Genomic DNA, 26,516 nt, shown 5'->3' on the forward strand with positions numbered 1-26,516 from the left:
TACAGCTGAATTTTCTTCTCTCTTGAATAAAAGATGTCGTAGAAATCAGAGTAAAATATTCACCAACTTGCAGATGAATAATACAACAGCTGAAGTCTCGGCTGCTCCTGAACTTGAATTCACTTTTTACCTTTTCACATATTTGGCTTTGTAGAGCACTGACTCACTTTAAAGCACAACATCTGCTCCCGTTTGGGACCGAGCAGACGTTTGTCTTTCACCGGCCGTGTTGGAGTTGTGGAATTTAATTTATCCTTCTTTACAACCTGTGCCAGAAAGTGGATTAACCTATAGACATTTTGAACTGATATTGGGGGTTCGGGTGGAATCGTGTTGGTAAAACACAAATCAGAATACGTGTCAGCTTCGGCCCGAGTCGCTCTCCGTCTACTGATCAGCACCAAGTGAGTGGCCTGTAGATCAGAAAACACATTTCTTGTAGATTACTCCTCTTAAGAATTACTGTGGATTATAGGTCTTTGAATGGCCACAGATTCAGCTGGGTCCAAAGTCTCCTCAGGTCTAATCAGGTCTTGGTCAAACAATAACGTGCAGGACTCTGCGAGCTGCTGCTCCTGGTCCTCGCTCTGCAGCTGCAGCTCGGACAGCTGCTGCACTTGTACTCATCAGGAGACGAGATTAAGAACGAGAAAGATATGTTGCATTAAATTAACATGAAATTCTTCCTCTGGTGTTTGTCGTCCAGACCGGTCGGGCCTCACCAGCCTGGAGAAGATCGAGCAGTGCCAGGAGGCCTACCTGCTGGCGTTCGAACACTACATCAACTACCGCAAGCACAACATTCCCCACTTCTGGCCCAAGCTGCTGATGAAGGTGACGGACCTGCGCATGATCGGGGCGTGCCACGCCAGCCGCTTCCTCCACATGAAGGTGGAGTGTCCCAGCGAACTCTTTCCCCCGCTCTTCCTGGAGGTCTTCGAGGACCAGGAAGTGTGACGCCCCCCCCCCAAAAAGCACCCTGGACAAAGGAGAGAATATCGGGTGTCTTTGGCGTCAGAGGACAAATGTGGGAAAGACAAGTGGAGAAGTTTTTTTTTTTTGTCCCTTTTTTTTAATCAAACACCCACAAGACCCACCAGCCACCACCAGCAAACACATCAACATCACCCGAGAGAAACACACTGACAATCTGGTCATTCTGAGAGGTACACACACACACACACACACACACACACACCACAGTTTAATTCCAAACTCGGTGCCATGAACGTACAGTTTATCTTTATGCAAAACACAAATCCCATCAATTAACTCCTCTTGCACCTGAATGGACAAACAGCTCTTCTCTGGAGTTTGGATCATCTCCCTCCCCTCCCGCCCCCCCGCCTCTCACCTCAGAACAGCGTCGTTCTTTTTAATCTCTGGGACCTGACTCTCCTCACGCAGCCCCCCCCCACCCCCCAACGCCCACCTCCCTTGCATCTCTTTAACTGCGATGGCAACCGACCTCCATCCGTGCACGTGCAGCCCACCCCTCAGTCTGCCGAGGCTCCGTGTCTGTCAACCTACCTCCCTCACGTACTGACCTCTCTCTCTCCGTCTGTCTCGACTACACATACACACAAGCAGAACTCACACACGCCTACACTTTACCTCATACCTCGTAAAATGCGTGTCCTCATTTATTGTGTGGGCGGCGGTTTTTCTCTAATGAGAAACCAGGCTCACGTTCTGATTTACTTCTCTGCTGGAGTTAGAAGTGACAGTGGGAACACTGTGGAGGAAGCCCTTATCTGTAACGTATTATTTACACACACGTTATCATGCAACTATAATAGGTGTGTGTTATTATGTCTTGTTTATATAAGACTTTCTGGGCGTGTTAATAATATGTTAAAGGGAAATAAGATGGTGTGAACATCTTAAAGATTTCTGTGAACATATTGAGGAGAGTGTGGTTATTTTAAGGATTTTTATTCTTAAGCCATTAATAACTTCGATAAAATATCAATACATAAACCTCTGGTGCTGTGAAATCATTAAAAATGTTATAATGCACATATGACTTTAAAACATTTGATTCAGAGCAAAAACTGTATTATTTTTAGCGTGAGGGAACTACACATCCCATAATCCATTGCAAGTGACCCCTTTCCAAAACGTAGCATAGCATGCTAAACGAGCAAGTGAAAGTCCAAATCAATATTTATATATTAACAACAGATTATATAACCACTTGCGTGTGAAACGGTGATGATACAAGACACAAACAATAAATACAAATAATCAATATGTTCACAGGAGGCTCTCGTCACACCTTATAACTGTTCATTCAAAATTCAAACTTTAATCTATAAAACTGATTGTTATGATTTTCAAAGTAAACTGTGTCAGCGTATATATACGTTACTCTTATGATTTTATTTTGGTGTCGCCCACTGGACTAAACAAAGCAGAGGAGTGAATCCATCACATTCACTAAACTTCATTAACTGAAACGAATCGTGAAATCGTGGAGCTACATAACCTGAAAATGTTGAAAAACTGTTCACACACGTGAATATAAGTATACATACACACATATATTTATAGATTATATATCTAGAATACCTCTCCAACACATACCTCTTGTTTTCATTACCTCACTCACACTAACACACACACATGTAGTACACACACACATTCAGTTTTTTATTGTATATTACCTCAGTTGTTTGTTGCTCGTCTCGTCCTCCCCCTGAATAACCACCGGACCGTACCACACTTCCTGCCTTCGATGTGTGTATGTGCGTGCGTCTTCTCAGTGGAGCCCCGCCCTGATAATCACACCCCCCAGCCCCGCCTCCTCGCCTCCCTGCTGTCACGTGATAGGTTCGGTGCTGGGCAGGTGGCGGTCTCGCCCGTCGCCTGTTTCACGTCCGGTCTGAAGGTGACAGACTCTACCTCACCTCTCAGCTCTCATCTCAGTGCAGCAGCTCCTCACACACGTGTATATATTTCCAGATGTGTATATACAAATATATAGATGTGTGAGTGCGCTGCAGTACCCACAGTGGCCAGCAGGTCTTAGAAACGGGCCGTGGATCTTCTCCTCTCCTCTTCATCTCGTCACTTCACACGGGACCAAGCGTCACTTTGGATTCCTCCTCACTTTGGTACCTGAGTCGACACAGAGCAGCAGTGACGGGGGGGGTGATGATGGAGCCTAAAGGAAACTGTGAGCGCAGCGGCTGAAGCTGGGACTCCAGTGGAAGACATTTTGGCCCAAGCGGGTCAAGCCAATGGATTATGTAGGGTGGGGGACTGGGAGGTAAATAAACAATCACGTCAGCAGTATTTTGCCTGTGGATGTGGTTTTATCCGGCCGACGGGAGGGAAACGGCGACCGAGCGACTGTGGTGGTGACGTGACTCAGGCCAAGCCGACAGAGAACCACCACCACACAAAAAAATGGACCCTTCTCCTGGCACTTACAGATCCTCGCTGGATCCTTCCCTCGCCGCCACAGGACAAATGGACACGAAGCCATTTAAAAGACTTTCTGAGCGACTCTCCTTTCCCAGACACTCACACTATGAAAGAAACACTGCTGAGATAAGCTCCACCCACCATTTCCCAACTTGCCATCCACTTGAAATAACTATCAGGTTTTTTTCTGTTGCACTAAAACCACAATGTCTGTATCCCTCAGTGACCCTGACCCCTTCCTCTACCCCCCTCCCCCACACCTCTCCTCCTTCTGCCTGTCTTAAGCAGTCTTAATAATATTCTTTCAAATATGTAACACACACACACACACACACACACACAGTCCGCTATCCCATCTCTTGATTACCGTGACTGGGACGTGGCCTTCAGGTGCCGCCACTCTCAGTGTTACTCATCTTTGTTGCAGGGTATTTAAATAGAACTGTAAGCGCTGATTATACAGGGATATAAAAACACACACACACACACAGCACGGGTGGAGTTTCCACCCACTGACTCCAGGTCTGCTGTGTTTGTACCGTACTCTGCTCACTATCACTGTGAATGAAGCCATGTTGCAACCGGGTCATGGCTCAGACAGGGAACCGCTGGCTCAGTAATCCTGACATGTCGATGTGCCTCACAGAGGTTAGTAATGCAAATATACAGTTTATAGATAACAGATAGAATACACATGTATGTGTGTGTATATATTTAATATATATATGATACAGATATATATATATATATATATAAAAGGTTACTGCTATTGTTTGTGGCATTAGAGCGATCCGTGGCTGTTTCAAGCTTCCAGCTCAAACGGTGACTCGTCGTGCAGCCGAGGGAGAACGAGCTCAGTTTACCCGCCTGTATTAACGTCTGTAAAACAAAACTCATGAGTTGTTTTCAGCTGTTTGCCTTGTGGTGATCACCGACTACCCATCACCGTTTACCCACCTCCTGCTTACCTCCAGTTCACTTCATAGAGCACAAGAAGTACCTTAAAAAGTAAAGTGTTGAGATGCCGCGCGGTCGACTCTGGTCCACGCGAAGCTGCACGAAGTCACGTTTGGATTTGAGCTGGAAGCACAGCCTCTCTCTCTCTCTCTCTCTCTCTCTCTCTCTCTCTCTCTCTCTCTCTCTCTCTCTCTCTCTCTCTCTCTCTCTCTCTCTCTCTCTCTCTCAGCCAAATGATCAACGGAGAAATCCTCCCGCTGTCCTTTAAAAAAAAAAACGAACGACCACACCAGCACCACAGAGCACACTGCCTTCAGCTATGATTAGTTGCACCAGCATAGCAGAGAGACAGACCAATAGTCCGAGACCATCCTCCTCACCAAAAAGCCATTTTAACTGGACATCGTGATGCTATGTTCAGACAGCAGGCAAACCACTCACATCTTCTTCACTCACACTAACTGTCACTATCAGGTTTAAACGTGACCAGATTTAAATGTTTGGTTTCTGCAGGATTTTGATTTGTTGTGATTGCTGCAACAACTCGAGGTGCCGCACCAGACCCAGATCCTTGTCCTCACTTTCACGGCTTCATGAGTTCTGCAGTTCGTCCAGAGGAGGAGTTCTGAAACTTTCTTACTCATTTCCTGCAATATGAAACAAAACGGATTTGCCGAGCGGGTTCGGCACGGCCCGGGTGGGGGTGCAGGGCGCAACTCTGCAGGCAGAAGAGCCACAGGGACTCTTTGGAATGTTGCGTTCTGTGTTACGACCCCGTCACTTTCCACACTTCCTCTGCGAAGTGAAAAACAAACCGATAAAGTCTCCGTCTTATCCGCACAGCGACCACAGAATTGTGTTTCCTCTCCTTCTCTCAGTTTAAAGTTAATGTTACGTTTACACTGAACTCAAATGTGAACTTCACGCTAAGCTCTGCCGCTGCAACATGGCACAAGTAACTCTGACAAATACTCTGAGGAAGTTCCGCTCTCATGCAACTCGTTAAATAAACTAGTAGAACTACTTTTCTTACTTATCCAGGGACGCATCTCTTCTCCCCGTCCTTCAGCCTCATTCCGTCCCCCCAGCGCTCCCATTCCACTCTCCTGGCATCTCCACCTTCTCTGCAATTAACGTCCCCCTGACATCCTCCTCCATCTACTTCACTTTGACCTCTTAGTAATATGTACCCTTAACCCCTTCCCCCACAAACACACACACACACAAACACACACACACACAAGCAAACACACACACACACACCTAACTGATGCTAACACTCTTGGTGGAGAAAGACGACAATCCCTGCAGCAATATGTCCACATGTGGAATGTAAAATACTGACATTGTACAATTGATGACACGGTGTGAAGTCCCACACCCATGTTGTTTTTGATGTTGTTGACGTTGCTTTCGTTGTGCACCAAGTGTTCGTTGTTCTGCTTATTCTGGGATGGATGAGTTTGCAGGTGGAGTTAAAAACTCCGATCGTGTGACAGACTGCTACTGATGAGTCCTTTTTATAGAAAAGACAAAAAGATGCGGTGTGAAAAGACTGAAAAGCAAGAGATGAAGTGAAAAAGCTGTTTTCTTTTCAATGATTATTCTTTGATGTCATTATTAAGTTGCATCTGATTTTCTTGGTAAGTGAATGTCTATCTGTGTTGATGCTTTACTGTGAGAAAAATGGCTGTTTATGCACTTTCAGACCATCGTCGGTGCAGTGGTAGCTTGTGCTCAAACGTCACCCAAGGTCCGGGTTCCAGATCACGTTCGGTTCAGCTCATTGGTCCTTCCAACGATCACATGTCGCATTTTAAATTAACTCAAAAGTGACAGTTTATCTGATGAGGCTCCAGCTCAGCGGCGTGTGTGTGTGTGCTAGCTTTTAAACACACATCATGTCGTTAAGCAATTCCCTCAAAAACTGCTCTTTTAACCAGCTGACATTGAAACAACTTATTAAACACAATCATAACAAAGTGTTATGTGTAATTACTTTTGCAATATAATTAGTTCCAACTGAATCTGAGACTGTTCTGTTGTAGCCGTTGAGCGGTTCATATTTTACAAACAGGATTAGAAGCTCTCGTAGATTTAAGGTGTTAAAGCTGTGAAAGACGATACTTGTCGATACTTATGAGGGAAATGTTGTTTCTCCACAGAAACACGACCAATCACTCCAACAAATATATACGGTTACTAACTTTCAGCCGTTTCTAAGACTTCCACCCTAACGAGTAATAAACCAATTAGATAAATATCGATGCGTGAACTGAACTGAATGTGATGGAACCTGCTTCCTGCTTCCACACTTGCTTGGGCTGTATCACTTTCTACGCTGAGCAGTTGCTCGTCCTCCTGATCTGGGTCAATCAAAAAACAAAAGACAAAAAAACAACACCCACTTCCTGATCTTAGATCAGGGCTCATCTGCGATATATAGATCTGCCATATATTAATCTCAGTGTTGTGACAGAATATTGCTTGTGATGGAAGATAAGCCTTCGAACATACAAGAAGGAGCGACATCAAGTAACACAATAAAAAGATCACAAAATCGAAACCAAAAAAAAAAGAGATTCATACAACTTTTCATACCTCATCACTGCTTTGTGCCAGAGTAAGGGAGGGGGGGGGGTGGTCAGTCTCAAGCACAGAACTCCACCAGCGGTCGGCTCAACATGGACGCAGCAGTTTGCTCGATGTCTGAACAGAAGCTGGAGGAGTTTCCGTCGGAGCGGTTTAGTTCCTAGCTCCTGGCCAAAGTCTCCACGTCCCTGAAATGAAAGTCCCGCTCACACGTGCACGAGTGTTTCAGCAGCGAAACCTTCACCTTCAGTTAAACGTTCACTTCCTGTGACGAAGCAAATCACAGCGTGGCTCCGACTTCGGTGAAACTCGCTCCACGTTCGCGTGCGTGTGACTTGGACCTAGATTTAAAAATAAAAACAACAACAAAAAAAAAACTGTCAAGATGTAAAATCGTAGAATCAAATTGGTGAAAATGCTTAAATGATCTGTTCAGGTTGTAATGATAATGTTGTGGCTCTAGAAAAAAAAAAATCAGTTTGCAAACGAAAGCACTTACTTTGTTATATCTATAAGGAACTGGTCGCATGAAATATGAAGCCATGCTTTGAGTATTTATCATCAGCTGGAAGATATTTATTCCTTCTCTACGTGTGTTCCGCCCTGACAAACCCCGGAGAGGCCTGAAGCTCTGTCAGGACTGGAGTTAAGTGCATTGGGTCGTTTGGCCAAATGAATAATGGATCATGAATAATGCAAGCTCAAATTACAAAACCCTCCACAAGGCCAAGAAGAGCGCTGCTCCCCAAACGGCTCGAGGAGCGATTCTCCTCCTCGAGCCTTCAAATCCCCTCAAGTGCAAACACGCAGTTGTATTTGTGACCCTTGTACTTTAATACAGGCCAGGAAATTGTGCCTTTAAAAAGAAAAGTCCAGGACCCCGAGTCCCGGACGACCATTCCCATGATGACAATGTCCTCTCTTTGTTTATGTGTTGCTCCCAGCAGCTCCCCCAACCCCCACCCCCACCCCCACAGTGACCTATGCAGTAAGCACACGACTCGGCCACAATTCGCCAAATCTGAGAGACGTCATGTGAGGCCCCTGCACGAGCAGACGGCTACTTCCTGCTTGCGAAGCAGCCGTGATTTTATTGGCACAGCACAGTGTTGAATGTAAAGCTGAGTGAGATGTGGTCTGAGAGTTTGACGGTGTTTTAATGATGATGCTGGTCATGGGTTTGTATCGGGCACAGTCGTTGTTTGTCTTGATTTCTGTGACAAATCATTCATGGCACAATCAGAGAATGGCATCTCAATGGCTCAAAGCTGTTTGTGTTTGTGGCTATGTGACATTCATTTTCAGCATTATAAAGTTATTTGATATCAGTTTGCCTCCTTGGTTTTTTGTCCAGAGAACGAAATGAACGATATTGTACGAGGTTCGAGTTCCACTGTACATGAACATGGACGAACTTACATAGTTTCAACAGCTTCATCTGTTTATCTCATTTACTAATATTAGTTTTGTTTCTCTTCGGTGCATCTGGAGGATTTTTTCCTCTGATAAAATCGAAACATGTCACATGAAAGTTTACGACAAATGTTAAACGCTGCATCACATTGATTTGAATGTATTTCACTGTTTTCAAGCTGCACGATTTAACCCTTTGATCCTGTAAGAAGAGTTTTAGAAAAAGAACAAACTACATAATCATTTACTGTTCAAACATAAAGTGAGATGTTGTCAGGAGGAGATTCAGGAGGAGAGAAGTCGCCACATGAATAAAGGTGAATCTTTAGTTTGTAGTTTAGTTACACACCATAGAAACATTCATGTTCAGCTTCACACACGCTCCCACAGTCCGACTCCAGCCCTTCACGCATGACCTCTCACACCTGAGGTGACTCCAGTGGCCCAACATCTGTCGGGTTTGGTTAAATGTGCAATTAGAAGAAGAGAATACAAGTGTCGGACCTGATTAGAGTTCAGCGTCAGAGCCGACAGAACGAACAGGAAGAGGCTGAATCCTCACACACGGTTTCCTCTGTGGTGGACGTGGGGTCACGACTCTGTTTCTAATGGAACCAGTAGATCCTGTGTTACTGACACCAGTGATCCCACAGCCGTGACACGTCAACTGGTTCCTCCTTAGATCTCCTTTATTAAAATCTGAATTGTTACGCAGCACGTGCACGAGCTAAACAGATTACCCACGATGCACTTCTGCTAAATTTGGAAACAAACTACTGAATTATTACGAACTCGGAGACTCGAGAGAGAGGCAATGTCAAATTTGTTTTAGGGTTTGTTGGGGAGGAGGTGATGTAACAATCAGCAGCTTTGCTCTCGACCAATCAGAAGCCCCTCGCTGCCCAGCCCCCCACCCCCTCTACCAAAACACAGGAGGACACAGCTGGTACAGAGCAGACATGTCGCAGACTGACATGATAGGGAGTGTGTGCGTGTGCGTGCGTGATAGTGTGTGTCTGTGTGTGAGTGTGTGCATGTGTGTGTGTGTGTGTGTGTGTGTGTGTGTGTGTGTGTGTGTGTGTGTGTGAGATTGACAGAGCAGGACATCCATTACAGATTTTTCCCCTCAACTAAAGGAAAGTGCTTCCAGCGAGCTGCTAAAATAGAACCGTGTGTTTTCATGACGCTCACGTTGGCGGCGTGAGGATTGTTTATAATTTTTATAAAGTTCTTAGAGACACACACACACACACACTGTCTGGCTCTGATTCAATAACAATTTTAATTTAATAACATGTTAATGATAAGATCATATGAACGGATTTTATAATATGTTGGAATTATCATGTGAGTTCTGAGATCCTGGTAAAACACAACCAGGACCTTCGAGGCCTTAAGGAGTCACATCTAGAGGAGAGGAGACGAATCTATACATCACATCTAGAGGAGATGAATCTATACATCACATCTAGAGGAGAGGAGACGAATACATGCATCACATCTAGAGGAGAGGAGACGAATCTATACATCACATCTAGAGAGATGAATCACACACAAACAGGAGAGGAGACGAATCTACATGCATCACATCTAGAGGAGAGGAGACGAATCTATATACATCACATCTAGAGGAGAGGAGACGAATCTACATGCATCACATCTAGAGGAGAGGAGACGAATCTACATGCATCACATCTAGAGGAGTGGAGGAGATGAATCTATACACATCACATCGGGGACAAATCTACATCAGAGAATTTACATCACATCTAGAGGAGAGGAGATGAATCTACATACATCACATCTAGAGGAGAGGAGACGAATCTATACATCACATCTAGAGGAGAGGAGACGAATCTATATGCATCACATCTAGAGGAGAGGAGACGAATCTATCACACACTAGGGGGATCATCATCGGAGATGAATATACATCACATCTAGAGGAGAGGAGACGAATCTATACATCACATCTAGAGGAGAGGAGATGAATCTATACATCACATCTAGAGGAGATGAATCTATACATCACATCTAGAGGAGAGGAGATGAATCTATACATCACATCTAGAGGAGAGTAGAGACGAATCTATACATCACATCTAGAGGAGAGGAGACGAATCTATACATCACATCTAGAGGAGATGAATCTATACATCACATCTAGAGGAGATGAATCTATACATCACATCTAGAGGAGAGGAGACGAATCTATACATCACATCTAGAGGAGAGGAGATGAATCTATACATCACATCTAGAGGAGATGAATCTATACATCACATCTAAGAGAGATGAATCTCATACATCACATCTGAGGAGAAGGGAGATGAATCTATACATCCCATCTAGAGGAGAGGAGATGATTTCAGTATCTCAGCTGAGTCTCCTCCAGTCTTCCCTCCTGTGGCTTCACTTCACTTCTGTTTCTTTCTTAGATCCACTCGTGTTTTGCTCTTTGAGTATTTCGACTGTTTGATTTACTCAGTTTGAGTTTCCGTCTCTTCCTCCTGCAGCCGTACGTTGGATTTGTGGTTTTAACAATGTTCCTTCACCAGCTTGTGTTCGCGTCCTCCCTTCTGGAACTGATCTGTGACTTTGTGCAGATCAGAAATAAATCTGCATGTAATTCATTTCACTGTGGTTTGATGTGGAGACAGTTGGACCTCGGAGCAGGAATCAGCTCCACTGATGTTCTGGTCGATGAGAGCATTGCTCCAGCGACCTGCAGCAGCACCTTCGTGTCGATGTGGCCGCACCGTCTCGTGCACGTGTCTGGAAACGTTGGAATCTGCAGAACCTTCAGGTGCAGGAGTCTAAAAATGGATCCAGCGGTTTGAATGGTTTCATATTTCATGGTTCATTCATCCTTCACCACACACATGACTCCCCCGAAACACACGGCCCACCCTCCTCCCCCCCCCGGATTCATTCATGCAGAGCGGTGTTATGTAAGAGAGCTGAACACACACATGTCCTCACATCAACTGCATGTGTCAGAGCAGGACACACACATGCAGAGAGAGAGAGAGACATGAGAGGGCGAGAGAGGTAGAGTAAAACCTGGAGAGAGGGAGAGAGGCTCAACCTCCTAAACCTGTGGAATGCACACACACACACACACACACACACACACACACACACACACACACGTGCTCGGGGAGGAGGAGGAGGAGGTGCATGTTACAGGGCCACTGGCATGATGGGATTTACAGGGAAGCAACAGAGGACGACTGTTACCAGAGGAGTTTGTTTTGCTTTGTCTCTGAACTTTGTCCTCGAGGACGACGTCGACAATGTCAAAGAGATTTAAATATTCTTATAATATCAGAGGAGGTGATAGAACAGCTCTTATGATAGTTATGTGAATATGTTGAGGAGTTTATTGTTTTTAAATCAATAAGATACGATTATAAATGAGTAAAGAAATATAATGCAAACAGATGAACTATAAAAATAAATGTTCAATGATTACAAAAGATAAAGATAAACACTTTAACCCTTTAATCAACACATCAAGGAGTGATGTCTTGTTTCAGCTGCAGGCCTCGTGTCACTTTACGTCTGAGCCTCTGTGCTCGTCACAATTCAACTTACACTGAAATACTAAAGTAAAAATACAAAGAGCATTAAATATCCATAATAATCTGAAAACAATAAAGTTAGAGAATTAGAAACGATACACCAAATAATAAAGAATAAAGAAATATAAATACAAATACTTGAAATGAAATTGAAAGCCAGACTAAAGAGAAAATATTATGTATTAGTTTTGTTTGAATGTAATTTTGAATGTAAAGACTTTTTAATAAGTAAATTCATGTTTTTGTGCAGAATAATCTTTATTATTAAATATTTTATGCCTCAAACTTTAACTTTTGTTGACTGATCTTTACCTCGCAGCAGCTTCAGTGGTCCTACTACCCCCTCTACAGGACAAAGTGGTTACTACTCAGTCTAACCAGGTGTTAAAGGTTTAGTTACAGATGTTACAGATGTTTCAGTCTGTGTTGAACATCACCTCAATCATATTTTACAAGAAACTCTTGAGACGTTTATTACTGAACGTGTGAAAACACGGGAACAACAATCAGCCGTATCTGAGGTTCTCACGTGACATCACAACCACACGTCACAGGCTCAGTTACACACGTTGTGTATAAAGCACAGTACAAATACACATACTGCAGATACACATAAACAACAGTACAAAGCTCTACAATATTAACCTGCAAACACACACTGTGCAAAATATGCTGAGCATCAAACAACAACTTAAAACCAAACAACCCCAGAAACCATCTTTGACAGAAACTTATTATAAGTTTACTTTGACTTTTTACTTTGTCCCGTCCACTAACAGCAGGAGGCAGGTTTTACAACACTGTACGATCAGCACACGGTGTCACCTGCGTCTTCATCGGTGTCACCTGCGTCTTCATCGTTTTCCTCTGCCCTCACTTCCAGAACACACATCTGCAGCTGGTCCGAGCTTTCGAACACGTGGCAGGAAGTGATGTGAGTGAGTGCACGTTTCTTCTCTCCTCACTGCTCCCAGGACTCCTGCTCGGCGCTCAGCCTCTGGTTCAGTCCACAGAGCTGCAGCAGGAAGCCGTCGTTGGGTCCGATCTCTCTGTTCTGCCGCACCGTGGCCACAGCGGTGTGGACGTCCATGTTCTGGCGAAGCATCAGGAAGGCTATGACCAAGGTGGGCGAGCGGCTGTAGCCTTCCCTGCAGTGAACGTACACTTTCCCTGCAGAGGAAGAAAAAGCCAAATGCTCCTTAACTCGTTGGGCCTCATGCAACAACACGTTCGTATTCTTCTCCTAAAGTCGTTCGTACGACGAGTTCTTCTCTGCTCTGTCGTCCTCTGACCTTTTCCATTGTTGTACGCCAGCGCCTTCCCGATGAAGTCTGCCGCCTCCTCGAAGTAAACGCTGAGGTCGAAGTGGTCGAAGTCGCTGGCCGGGATCCCGTGGTAGATGAAGCCGGTGCCGGCGTAGAACTCTGCGTTGGTGTTGACGTGCATTAAGGAGTTCCCCTCCGCCGCGTTCAGGATGTGGGTGATGCCCAGACGCTTCAGACGCAGCACGTTCAACGCCACAGACCTGAAGTCAAATATTAATAATATTTATCTGCAGATAAGTTGGTATCAGCAGCAGGTTCCAAAAATCCATATCGGTCGGGCTTTAAAATGCTCGTTGGCTGTTTGGAGGTGATTCGTTCATTTCTGATGAATTCAGATGATTTGTTGACTTAGTGGATCCATAAGTTGTGAAAGTACATATGTACCTTTTATTTATTGTATTATTTTGTTTCGTGATGCTTCACATGGTAATGGAGTGATTAATTATTCCATCTGTTACAACCTAAACCAGTGGTTAAACCAGTCTCCTGGTGTTTGAACGTTCACACCAGTGATGAGATCTGTGACCCAGTTAACTTTAAACCAGCTGAACACTAATTCAGTGTAAATTTAAAGTCTTTGTCTTTCTTCACTTCACTTCTCCTGTCGTACAGAAGAGAGACGATCGGCTGTGACCCTCTGGAATCGAACCACCGCTCGGCTCCTCATGCCTCTTAGATGTCGACGGCTAAAAATAGAGACGGAGCTAATTCTGAATGTAACTTCACGCCTCCACAAAGTGTCTGCAGGCGTTCAGGCAGCAGCGAGGACAGCAGGAGAGAAGAGGAGACGCCGCCTGTGGAGGCTGCTCCCTTCAGAGTCCAGGTGGGTTCAGGTCTTCAGGACCTGGCCTGCAGGTCACCTCACATACTGTGTGTCAGCTGTAAGGAGCTGGGACTGAGTCAGGTCCTGTGGAAACATGAGTTCATCAACAGTAATCTGCCTCTTCAAGCTTCCACTGATCGGTCAGGAGCTGATGAGAATACGTTCCTGGTTCTGTTGTCCTGCGTCTGTCGTCTCATCTGAAGATCAGTGATGTTAACACCAGCTTTTAAACTGCTCTGCTCCAGTTAGAGGTCTCCGAGCTCAGTTTGTTAACAAGAGGCCGAGACTCAACACACAGCAACACAACACATGCAGATACAGAAACACGCTGCTCATAAAGAAAGCGACCGTCTGCAGAACCGAGCTGATCTAACATGTGAAGAAGAGGAGGATCCATGATGAAGAGTCTCTGAGCTGAGAGCTCGTCTGTTCCCTGAGTCGTCCCAATAGAAGATTACTGAATGAATAATCTCCTATTGCTGCTGTTGATTGAATTGTAATTAAATATGAATTAGTATTGATTTAAAATGTGATTCACCTTTAATAGTTTAAATGTGACTTTTACATTAATATGAATTAATGACATTTCCATGAACAATTAACATATTTTTTTTGCTTTATTCCCTTTTTGCATGATTCTTTTTTTAAGTGGTCATATTCAGCTTATCATGTATAAATCAGTTTGATTTAGACCTTTTGTTTTAAACCTAATCCAATGTCCCAGATGATCAAACTCATGTATGATATGATTTCTATATTTCTCATCTTTCTTCATGTGGTTGGAAACCTTCTTAAGAATCACAGAAAGTTATAACACGTTGATCTAATGAAAACAGAATAAATCACAGAAGTTTATATTGTAAAGAAATGTCCCAGATTCCCTCTGATCCAGTTTAATATCTGATTATGAATCTGTGGATTGTTCATGTTGGATCAACAGACGCTTGTGACCTTTGAATAAAAGATGAAATCAGAGACTCACTCGTTACCGACGTAAATCCCGGGATGGACCGGGTGACAGTCGGTGCTGGGCCGCGTGAACAAGCCTCTGTCGTCCGTCAGCAGGTCGTTGAGCTGCTGGACAGAAACCTCGAAGCTCCCCGGCTCCTCCCGGTTCTTCATGAGGAGGAGGCCGCAGACAGGGAGCCGGAGCCGGGCGGCGAGGAGCGGGACGGGGCGGTCAGGTGTCGGGTTCCCCGGGCGGTGGATCCGCCTTCAGTGGCCTCCAGAGCGGATCTGAAGCCCCGGAGGACCCGTTACCCTCCGACAGGGCCGCTCCTAACTCTCAGGGGGGCCCGTGGTGCCCAGGGTTCATTTATAAAGCACCTTTCATACACAGATTCAAGACGCTGTGCAGAGGCAATGAAAACCCACACAGAGGTAAAGACAACTATTTAAAGTCTGAAGACACAGTTTAAAACTACTTTCAAGTTAAAAAGAGTAGTTTAAAGAAAAAAGGACGAATCTGTATAAAAAAGTCGGAGCAACCAGAAAAGAAGAAGACACCAGAATCGATTTAGCAGTTCTGGATCTTGATCAAAACAAACAACAGACAAAACATAAGTAGACTGTGCAAGAGATGCTTTTTATTGACATACAGACGTGTTTCAGTTGCTTTGCGTTGACGATGAGGAAATCAAATCTACAGGTGCTGCAGTTTGTCTTCAGTGGAGCTAAACAGTGATTCTCTGTGAGAAGAAGGAAGCTGTGGCCTCAGCTCCTCTCGTGTCTCTCAGCAGCTCGACGCTCGGTCGGCAGCTTGGCCTGTGGAGGACGAAGCTTCAGTAGAAACATCACGAGGAGGAGTTAGTCTGTGACCTCAGCGTGGACAGCTGGACACATCTGGGGACGAGTGGTCCTCGGGTCCGTCAGCAGACTGAATCCTCCCTGAACCTCTTCGACCTGTGACTCTGAGGGACGGCACTTCGCTCATCACTGATTATTTGGGTTAAATTTGTGCTTCGAGCTCAGTTTTTAATGATCAGAATCAGATTTTTGTCGTGTTCTGGATCTCAGAGAATCTTCTGACCGTTAACACGACAGATAAAAGAACTGAAGACGCTCAGAAACATTTTTGTTTATTCCTCGAAGTCGCCACAGATTGATTGGTTGAATTAACACCTTGAACCAGAAGGCCTCAAAGTCCTTCACAGATTCTGTTAGGTCACATGTAGAATCTGTTTATGGAGATTACATTAGAATTGGATCAGTGCAGTCACTGCGGTGTCGTGCACGACGATGGGTCACAATAAATAAAACATGATTTCCTCCTCATCTTCACCTCCTGAGAGCTCCTCAGACCTCTCACTCAGCAGTTAGCGCAGCAGACAGATAGAAACAGCTAATCTACAGTTGACAGGGAATAGAAGCTTCAGGTAAATCCCCCTCGGACTCGGGCCTCGGCCCTCAGCACGTCTCAGGTTGCTCGTTTGTAGCTCGGCAGCGCAGGACTTTCAGGAAGCTGTCAATCTTGTGTGAGTCCCGTCGGAAGCAGGACAAGAGGAAGTGGAAGTTGATCAGTTTGGAAATCCTGTCCTGGCCGAGGTCATTGTCGCTGTAGGGCAGGAAGGAGAGAGCCTGAGCCTCTGCACCCATCTGAGAGAGAGAGAGAGAGAGAGAGAGAGAGAGAGAGAGAGAGAGAGAGAGAGAGAGAGAGAGAGAGAGAGAGAGAGAGAGACAGAGAAGAGAGAGAGAGAGAGAGAGAGAGAGAGAGAGAGAGAGAGGAGGAGAAACACTGTGAGCTCCTGTAGTTCATCTGATCACAGGTTGGACTCTCAGACGTGGACACCTACTTTCCCAGAGAGGACGTCCAGGCCGTCCCAAAGGTTCTTGGAGTGCTCCTGCAGCTCGCGGACCTTGTTGAATATGCTGCTCTGAGCCGGGTGAGGCAGGTTGAAGGCCGAGGAGGACAGGACGGACAGAGGGTCGTCCCAGGCCTGGAGCAGAGAGCGAGCCAGCGACAGCAGGTCGGACTCCTGCACAACACATGACACACAAACTGATCGTTTCATTGGATCTGACGCTGAGAAACAGAGACACAGAGAAACAGAGACACAGAGACACAGAGACACAGAGAAACAGAGAAACAGAGACACAGAGAAACAGAGACACAGAGAAACAGAGACACAGAGAAACAGAGACACAGAACAAGAGACACAGAGAACAGAGAAACAGAGACACAGAGACACAGAGACACAGAGACACAGAGACACAGAGACACAGAGAAACAGAGACACAGAGACACAGAGACACAGAGACACAGAGAAACAGAGACACAGAGAAACAGAGAAACAGAGACACAGAGAAACAGAGACACAGAGACACAGAGAAACAGAGACACAGAGACACAGAGAAACAGAGAAACAGAGAACAAGAACAGAGACACAGAGAAACAGAGACACAGAGACACAGAGACACAGAGACACAGAGAAACAGAGACACAGAGACACAGAGAAACAGAGACAGAAACAGAGACACAGAGACACAGAGACACAGAGACACAGAGAAACAGAGACACAGAGACACAGAGACACAGAGAAACAGAGACACAGAAACACAGAGACACAGAGACACAGAGACACAGAAGGTCGCAGCAGAGACGTGAGAAACAAAAGCAGAAACTTACTGATACTTGAAGAACTTGTGTCTTGTCATTGGGCGTCTGCAGAGCGGAGGTGTGGCACATCGAGGGCCGCGGCGTGATCACCCGACCAATCGGAGGGAAGTGAGAGTCCTGGGCGGGACAGAGGAGAAGGTCACTGTGTGTGTGGTTTCTACAGATGTTGTAGAACAAATAAAATTTATCAAACAAACGTTAAAACAACTTGAGCTGGGGTTTTTTGCAATATGAAAAATGTCTATATGTCTGGAGTTTGTGTTTCTCACACGCAGCCGATCTGGAGAATTTCAGCTCAACACAATCACCTGAAACGTAACCATAGTTTCTATTCGTCTAAACTTTAACCCTAAAACACGTCTTCACCTGTAAATGTAATGACTCAGGTTATGGGGACTTGATTTTTCTCCCTTTAAGTGACCTTTAAGTAACACACACACACACACACACACACACACACACACACACACACACACACACACACACACACACACACACACACACACACACACACACACACTCAGGTACTGACCAGCTCTTGGCTGAGTGTCGTGCTGAGCGAGTGCAGTTTGTCCGAACGCTGCGACGCTCGGTCCAACAGGTCATTGATGGGGACGGCGCCGCATGATGTCATCACATACGAGACAACGGCAGCTGAGGACATAAACATTCAGAGTTTGTGAACATCTGGATTTATAGTGAAAAACAGTCTGAACACACGTCAGCAGATGAATCACGAAAGATTCAGTTATTTATGCTTTTTGTTTGATAAAAAACTGAATTACTACAGTTTAAAGTTTAACAAACCAAATATTACTGGATTTTAGAATTTAAAATATTCTGATATGGTTTTTTTATTTGTCCTGTAACATTAAGATATTAATCCTAGTTTTAAAAACTATTCTCAGGGTAAATCCTCAGTGAGACGTTGTGCAGGTGAAGAATGAAAACTCATATATAACGGTGACAATTCTTAAATGACTTATAACATATAATTGACATTTATCTACTGCAAATATCTGTTTATGTCAGAAGCTGCACGTGTCAATACCAATACACTTCATCTTTATACAGCTGATATCTACTGCTATGAATCAAGTTATTGGTCTTTCTCTAGTATAAAAAGCTCAAATCTGAATTTGTTGAGAAATGTTCAATGTTTCTTTTTATCTTAGTGGAGCAAAGAGACAAAGATCTGAAACTTTGGGATTTTTCCTGAAATAGACAAAATAAACTGGAGGAGCCGAGCGGATCTCACCCATCATGAAGAGTCTGGTTCTTCTGTGAGTCATCGCTCTTCGTCTTCGTCTTCGTCTTCGTCTTCTTCTTCTTCTTCTTCTTCTTCTTCTTCTTCTTCGTCTTCTTCTTCGTCTTCTCTGTCTGTCTGTGCCTCTCGTCGTTATTTCGTCCTCCTGCTGAATCCTGTCTCAGTTTTATAGCAGCAGGACGACGCTGTGCTAATTGTTTGGTTCATAATGAGAAACATGGTCCGAGGGATTTGAATGAATGCAACAGGATGCGTAGGTGTGTGTGTGTGTGTGTGTGTGTGTGTGTGTGTGTGTGTGTGTGTGTGTGTGTGTGTGTGTGTGTGTGTGTGTGTGTGTGTGTGTGCGCGCATGGAAAAAGTTCCTTGCAGACCTAATGAGGTGGATGAATAAAACACATCTTCACAGTGTTTTGTAATAACTGCATCATCTGAAGGTTGAATGACGATGCGTCACAGACCTGAAGGAGGCACAGCTCCGCTCGTTGGTCCAGGATGAGATGAAACCACCACAGTAACAAACTTTAGTTATAATCATTATAAACTTTATTTATACAGCACATGTTCAAACACAGAGAAACGTTCATGTGCAGCTTGGAAATAGGAAACAGAAGCATTTTGATGATGACACAGCTTCAGGCACAAACACAAAACTAAAAGAATATTTAAAGTAAGGAAAGAAAGTAAAAGAGTCAAAACAAGATGAAGATAAAAACATGATAAAATGATTAAAGAAGTCAGAAGAATATCTTCTAAAGTAAAAAATGATGTATTCGGACCCTAATTCAAATAAAAGCTATGAACCTTTAGAAATGTACGAAATACACATGACTGGATTTATTCAGTGCAAAGTTAAAGATGATTCTCCTGCTTATATGATCTGTGTTATTTTATTTAATAATGGTTAGTGGTTAAAGGTCAGAAAATATAGAAACTAAGTTAAACAGCGTCGATATCTCATCAAATCAGAGGTTTCATGAACAGATGTGATGATTTTGCACAGAACTTAGTGACATAACTTTATATTTAAATATGCACCTGACACACACACACACACACACACACACACACACACACACACACACACACACACACACACACACACATCATAGATCTGACAGGTGATTGACAGGAGCAGGGACTCAGTGAGGACATCTGGTGGACATGAAATGAAAACAGGGTGGAATAGAAGATAAATATTTAGGAAGTTACAAACAACTGGGACACACACTGTCCGTGCACATTACACACGTGTGACATCCCGCTCAGACACACAGACACACACACACACACACAGACAGACACACACTGGTGAACATATTGAAACTTCCTGTTTTCATGTTGGTGTTGAAATGTGACAGAACAACAGAACAAGGAAACTGAACAGAAACTGTTTCTGAACTGATTGTTGGTTTGTTTATGTCATTTTGTCCGAAATAAAATAAAATAAATGTTTGAAATAAAATCCTAAAAAGAGGATGTGAAGGTTTTATGTTCTTTAAAATGCAGCAGTTTTATAATATGTTTCACATGTGACTTTTTCACCACTTTCAAGGATAAAAATAACACAATGGATATCTGTGGGTTTTTGCAGGGGTACACACACACACACACACACACACACACACACACACACACACACACACACACACACACACACACAACAGAGGGTCTGTGTTCACACTAGAAGATAAAGAACATCATGTAATCAGTGTCTCTACATTCTGTGTTGCAGCCGGTGTCTTGGATCAGGCCCCTTGGCGGACGCCCATACCCTGAATATTTCCCATGAGCCTTTGCTGTAAAGGCCCCTCCTGGCAGCTTCCTGTGTTCGATCCATACGTGCTGCAGTGCATGTTAATGTACACATGCACTGCAGCATGCACGTACTGCAGCACACACGTACTGCAGCACACACGTGTCACTGTGACCTACAGGCTGACTTTGAAGGCCCGTCTCTCATCTGCAGGGAGATGACACACACACACACACACACACACACACACACACACACACACACAAATATGTTGCATTGTCAGAAAAACAGGTTTCTGCTGCAGGCTTCATCTTGACAAAGTAAAGTGTGTGTGTGTGTGTGTGTGTGTGTGTGTGTGTGTGTGTGTGTGTGCACAGTCAGCATAGAGCCTGAGGATCTTATCTGTTAACACATGAGTGAAGCTGTGATAAGGACGAGAGGACTGAAGGATCCATGTTTTATCTCCTGAGACGTCGACCTTGCTCCAGACGACCCACACAGACCCACACACACAGAGAGACACACACAGACCCACACACACACAGAGAGACACACACACACACACACATATATGTTAAATATTACACAGACCCTGCCCCCCCCTCTCTTTAACCCTAAACTCAAACAAAGGGCATCCTCCTCTTTTCTCTCTCTCTCCTTTCTCGGCCTGTTGCTCTCACGCCTCAAACGTCCTTCTCATTCTTACCTCCCCCTGCACCCCCCTCCCCTCCTCTCCCCCCCTCTCCCATCCCCTCCCTTCCTCTCACGTTGTCTTTCAGCCCTGGGCTGTGCATACGTACACACATGCACACACATGCACACACAAGCACACACATGCACTGCACGCATGTCCATACAGCGGAGTCCACACCCCCTTCCAATGAGATCCCGTCCAGCCGCAGCCCGTGCAAGCCCCTTTCCACACGCACGTTCCCTGCCGCACTGTTAGAGCCACTTCTCCAGCCGTCCACCTCAGGACCCAGACGTCCCAGCCGCACGTAGGTAGGAGTGAGCAGTGTTTGTTGTAAATGCAGGTTCATGTACTGGTTTGTGCACTGGGAGCCCCTCGTGCTGCTCTGGGAACACGGTGTTCTTTCTCTGCTGGTGCACGGGGACTCACTGGGAGGTGGGACCGGGCTTCCCTTTCAAGACACGCTGCTCTTTTCTAGAAACTTCACCCACATGAGATTTGTACAGAAAGTACTTTGAGGAATACTGTAGTGTTTTATAATATAAAACTATGGAAGCATGGTTTTGTTTTTCTTCTGTTTTCTGGTCATAATTTGTTCCTGTTTCATCTGTTGACTTTATGCATGAGAGGTTGTTTTTTCCATGCAGGGAGTTAATTACTTGACCTTTGATGCAAATGTAATTTAGGAAGCTGCAGACTTCTTCTTCTTCTTTATGGAACATGAATGAGCAGCTTGAGCTATTTCAGGAAAGAGAAAAGGCCAATGTGGGTTGTCCCTGATTTAAAAACTCCAGGAACACTTGTAGGAGACGTACAGCAGAATTATTTATAGACACGTCGGTGAAGAGTTGTTCTGCTGCTGCAGTTCTTCTGATTTCACTGAGAGATTTGTGCTGAATCTCTTTTAAATTAAAATGAATAAAAAGAAACAAGAGAACAGGAGGAAAAAAGAGAAACTTGCAGGACTTCTCTTCCTCCTCTACTTTAAATATTCAACAGTTCCTCTGTGGGAGTCGCTCGAAGTTCAGGCAAACACTCAGGACTACAATTCCCATAATCCTCAGAGGCAGGTCACGCTCTACTAAAGGGCTGAGCAGCTGCAGGTGAGACAGGCCCCAGGTTGGAACCAGGTGAGACATGGCAGCGTGTTCAGGGAGCTGGAGTTTGACTTGATGATGTTTTATAAGCTTCATACTCAGAATATTAACTTTACATGCACACGTGTCAGAGAGGGATTCAAATGCTGGAGAGTCAATTATCTCTTGAGCTTCAGACACTGGGAAACAAGTCGTTCAGATAGAACTTGAAATGTGAAGTGAGATGTTTGTTCTCCTGCAGCTGAACTCTTCACCTGAGCCACAGACGAGTACAGATCTGGAGTTTGACGTTAAATCAACTTCCTCTCACCCACTGAGGGTGAAAATAATCTCTTAGGTGAAAGTTCTTCAGGACATTTTGAAGTATAAGTTTGAATGTGACCTTGGGAAAGTGACAGAGACACAGCTCAGTGCAGCTGCAGCTTCATATCAGTGAGTTAGTATCATGAGTGAAAGATGCTCATCGATGATTTTAAACGTCTTTTAGTTGCTTCAGCTCCAAACCGGAAGTTTCTGTTGATATTCAGGATCTTTATTCTCTGACCTTGGCAACATGGCTGCCATGTGCTGTGGTGATGCTGCAGCCTGATGCTGCCACCAGGGGGCAGACCTCAGGAGGAACTGACGGATTGTTACAGCAGCAGCTGGTCAGAGTGAAGAGGACGAGAAAAAGAATCAATTAAAAAACAATATGTAGATAATATACAGGAGATATTGAAATAGATTTATACATATATATGCAAATAGACTTAGTATAAAGATATTTGAATTATAATATAACATGCTATGTCCTACATGTACATGTGTGTGTGTGTATATATAAGACTATAATAGTATACAATAGATGAAGTTCACAATAAGAGGCATGTGGAATATAACATAATGTGATAGAATATAATTGGTCTGTTCTTCATCCTCATTAAGATGTGTAGGGAACTTTTACTCACACACACACTCACTCTGTACATGAGGGTTTTCCTCACAACTATTGAAAGTTTATTTGTTGAGCAGAAGTTGCAGCTGCTCTGTGATTGGATACGACCGTTTTACCTTTTTAAATATCGAGTGTTTGAAGATCACGTCAGTTCCATGAATCAAACTTTATTAGTTTTCCTCCGTCGCCTTTAATCACAGGAGTTTATCACGTTCTTCTTTCTACATGAGTCTGAACCACGTGAGGAAGCTGAGGTGAAGGAGGAACCCCCCTGAACCTCAGTCAGGTCACTGCCCCCTCACCCTAGCGCCCCGCCCTCCCCTGCCCTGCTCAGTGTGCTGCCCTCTCACATGCTTATCTCCTCCCACCTCCCTCCCCTCCTCTCACCAACTCATCTCCACTGTCTCTCTCTCTCTCTCTCTCTGTCTCTCTGTTGGTGGCGCTGGGATCCATTGGCTCTCTGGAGGACAGGAACCGGACAGGACTCGCACCCTCAACTCTCACCCACACACACCGCACCATGTCGGACTCCGAGACCGCCGCCGCCCCCGCCGAGGCCCCCGTCCCTGCTGCGTGTGCCAGCATCAAGGCTGACCTGGACAAATGGTGGGTGATGGTGTGCATGTTGTCTAATGTGTGTGTGTCTGTGTGTGTCTGTGCATGAGAAAGTGAAGAACCGCTCGTCATCATGTCTCCAAACTTTTGGGATCCATCTCTGAATGTTTCAGGTTCTCTCCTCCAGAGTCAAGAGTTTCTGTCAAACATGAATTCTTCCTCCGAAGCCGTCGGCAACAACCTGATTATTTGAATCATGTGCGATGATCTTGATCGTCGCCTAACGAGCGTCGAGGTCCGAGCGCAAATTGGTCTAAATTCTGAGCTGGACTTTGCACTGATGGGGGTCGATGATAAATCAGAATTCCGCAGCATCCTAACATGCGCCACGCTAAAATGGAGTCTCTTCATTGGACGCAGTGGTTAGCACGAAAAAAAGGGAATAAAATGTTGCATGTGAAAACGTCCTGTCGCCCGATGAGGAGCGGAAAGGTTGTGACAACCTGGGGTGTCTCTGCGGGGGGGAGGGATTTGGGGGGTTAATGATGTGTGGCAGGAGGGTGATGTTTCATTCTCATCCGCACGCATGGATGGAGGCTGGGAATCTGCTTGCGTCACGAGCCGTCCTTTCCCCAGAATGCCTTGCGTCCGCCCGGTGCGTTCGTCCCCCGCCATCTCCTGTCACCTCTCGCTGTGGCATCGAATGGAGACGCCAGCTTTTGGGTTCTTTTTTTTTTATGTATTTACAGCTGGAACAGAACAACATGGACGACTCTTCTCTCTCTGTGCGCCCGTGTGTGTGTCTGTGTGTGTTCATAGAGACGTGCAGTGACACAACACTGTGGTTTCTACATGTTTGTGGCTTCTCGGCTGTCGGGCCTTGATAAGGTGTCGTGGGTGTGAATCCTTCAGATAAGAACAGGTTGAGGAGGGAGGGCGTGATGCACATGTGCCAACTTTATCCTTCATTTTAACTTTTTTAAAGAAGTATTTGCAGACTCGAATAAAATCCTCGAACCCTCGAGCTGCTCTTGTATTCAGCCTCAGTGCAGATGAGCTTTTTATTGCCTCTTGTTAAAGAGCGTGTGTCTCTATACTGGGAACTGACAAAGGTCGACTGTCTATAGGTGGTTTCAAAGCTCGAGACAATAGTTTTACACTGATAAGGACTCACTCATAACTTATCCTGATGTCAGCAGAACCTCGACCTCTGACCTTGAAACGTTGACCTTCAGGCGACAGAAGTGAGCAGAGAACTGAATACATGTTGAACTGAGGGACACAGTAAAACCCTTTAAGCGTCAGGGTGTAGGGTCCTGGTTTGAAACCCGGTTCTTCAGCTTCCTCCCACAGTTTAAACACATGCAGATTGTTGTTCGGTTACTTGGAGAATCTAAATTGACCGTGTTGTGATGTCGGTCCTGTGACGGCGACCTGTGCAGGAAGTGACCCGCCTCTCGTCCGACGTCGGCTGAGCCACTTCAATGAGCAAAGTAGCTGCTACATTTGAAATCCCACTGGTTTTACTAGTGTTGACTTTGAACCTACGACTCTGGAGGATGTCGGCAGAATGGGCTCCAGGCGTAACGTAGAAAATTCAGCTGTGGAGATCGGGTGTTTGTTTACGGAACATCGACACCGGCTCTCGTCACCAAATACTTCTCGTCTTTTTCTGAGTCGACATCTTTGTTGTCTTCTCATGTTTGGCTCCAGTTTTTTCATCCTGAGATATCTGTATTTTTTTGGAGTTTCTCCTGTTTTCTCATTTTCACCGAGGACAAACTGACTCGAGACATTTCCACACGCAGCCGCTCCGGAGAATGTCGGGAGATTACCCAGAGTTCAGTGCAGGTCTGACAGCAGATACAAGTCAACATCTGTCATTTGCTGTCGCTGGGCAAAGGTTAGAATTCGGGATTCTTGCAGACTGGAGGTGTACATGGGGAAAGTCGACTGTGCGAGTAATTTACAAACCTTCTGTTCTAATATTAGCTTTGTCTAAAAGTGTTCGAATTTCAAACACTCAGCTCCGACTCTGCATGTCGCCCTGTCTGCACCTTCCAGCTGTAGATCCAACATGGCTGACTCATGTGAAACCAACACCCTGTGTATTTATAGAGGTCTTTTAAAAGTCATGGATGGAGGTGTGTGTGAGAGACTATGTGCAGGAGACATGACCTGCTCCAGAGATCATGTAACTGCTCCACCTTCTTCTTTTCACCCGGCCTCACATGTACTCTTATGGGGGCGGCCATGTTGGATTTGGACCCTTGTGTTGTGATAAATAAACATGTTTCTGTCAGATTTCATATATTTTCCATTTTAAAAACAGGAGCAGACTCTTCATGTGTTTGTGTTTTATGGAAGAATTGATTTTTTTTTTATTAAGTTTTGAAGCCGAGCAGGAGTTTTGACCTTGTCAAGGTCAAATGAGTCAAGACTCAGAAGTTTGAGCAGCAGGTTCCACAGTGAACTTAAGA

At 44.9% G+C, this 26,516-nt stretch overlaps 3 protein-coding genes across 4 annotated transcripts in view; 1 reads left to right on the plus strand and 2 right to left on the minus strand.

Moving 5' to 3' along the window:
* LOC118123591 (thyroid hormone receptor alpha) overlaps positions 1-8,306 on the plus strand; it is a 70,260-nt gene extending 61,954 nt beyond the window's left edge. For both annotated transcript variants that reach the window (XM_035181082.2, XM_035181083.2), the window contains one exon: positions 707-8,306. In XM_035181082.2, coding sequence (XP_035036973.1) covers positions 707-957 — 251 coding nt within the window. In that variant the 3' untranslated portion in view covers positions 958-8,306. The remainder of the gene's footprint in view (positions 1-706) is intronic.
* A 3,566-nt stretch (positions 8,307-11,872) lies between these two features.
* LOC118123595 (dual specificity protein phosphatase 3) lies at positions 11,873-15,379 on the minus strand. The gene is made up of 3 exons (XM_035181086.2): positions 15,106-15,379; positions 13,268-13,500; positions 11,873-13,145 (listed from the first exon to the last, which is right to left on the minus strand). The coding sequence occupies exons 1-3, from the start codon at positions 15,243-15,245 to the stop codon at positions 12,937-12,939; spliced, it is 582 nt and encodes a 193-aa protein (XP_035036977.2). The 5' UTR covers positions 15,246-15,379; the 3' UTR covers positions 11,873-12,936.
* Positions 15,380-15,687: 308 nt separating this feature from the next.
* prl (prolactin) lies at positions 15,688-19,157 on the minus strand. Its single transcript, XM_035181085.2, has 5 exons — positions 18,998-19,157; positions 18,272-18,393; positions 17,749-17,856; positions 16,916-17,098; positions 15,688-16,718 (listed from the first exon to the last, which is right to left on the minus strand). The coding sequence occupies exons 1-5, from the start codon at positions 19,029-19,031 to the stop codon at positions 16,530-16,532; spliced, it is 636 nt and encodes a 211-aa protein (XP_035036976.1). The 5' UTR covers positions 19,032-19,157; the 3' UTR covers positions 15,688-16,529.
* Positions 19,158-26,516: the final 7,359 nt, after the last annotated feature.

This window comes from Hippoglossus stenolepis, chromosome 16 (genome assembly GCF_022539355.2).
Source record: "Hippoglossus stenolepis isolate QCI-W04-F060 chromosome 16, HSTE1.2, whole genome shotgun sequence".
NCBI lineage: Eukaryota > Metazoa > Chordata > Actinopteri > Pleuronectiformes > Pleuronectidae > Hippoglossus > Hippoglossus stenolepis.

What these genes read in the sequence shown, in the direction of transcription:
- LOC118123595 (XM_035181086.2), bottom strand. Translation starts at nt 15,245, where the DNA reads ATGAAGAACCGGGAGGAGCCGGGGAGCTTCGAGGTTTCTGTCCAGCAG. An exon ending in GGGATTTACGTCGGTAACGA is followed by an intron (nt 13,501 to 15,105) that starts GTGAGTCTCTGA and finishes ATTTGACTTCAG; the next exon opens with GTCTGTGGCGTTGAACGTGC. An exon ending in GGCGTACAACAATGGAAAAG is followed by an intron (nt 13,146 to 13,267) that starts GTCAGAGGACGA and finishes CTTCCTCTGCAG; the next exon opens with GGAAAGTGTACGTTCACTGC.
- prl (XM_035181085.2), bottom strand. Translation starts at nt 19,031, where the DNA reads ATGACTCACAGAAGAACCAGACTCTTCATGATGG. An exon ending in AACCAGACTCTTCATGATGG is followed by an intron (nt 18,394 to 18,997) that starts GTGAGATCCGCT and finishes TTATGTCCTCAG; the next exon opens with CTGCCGTTGTCTCGTATGTG. An exon ending in CACAAGTTCTTCAAGTATCA is followed by an intron (nt 17,099 to 17,748) that starts GTAAGTTTCTGC and finishes TGTGTTGTGCAG; the next exon opens with GAGTCCGACCTGCTGTCGCT.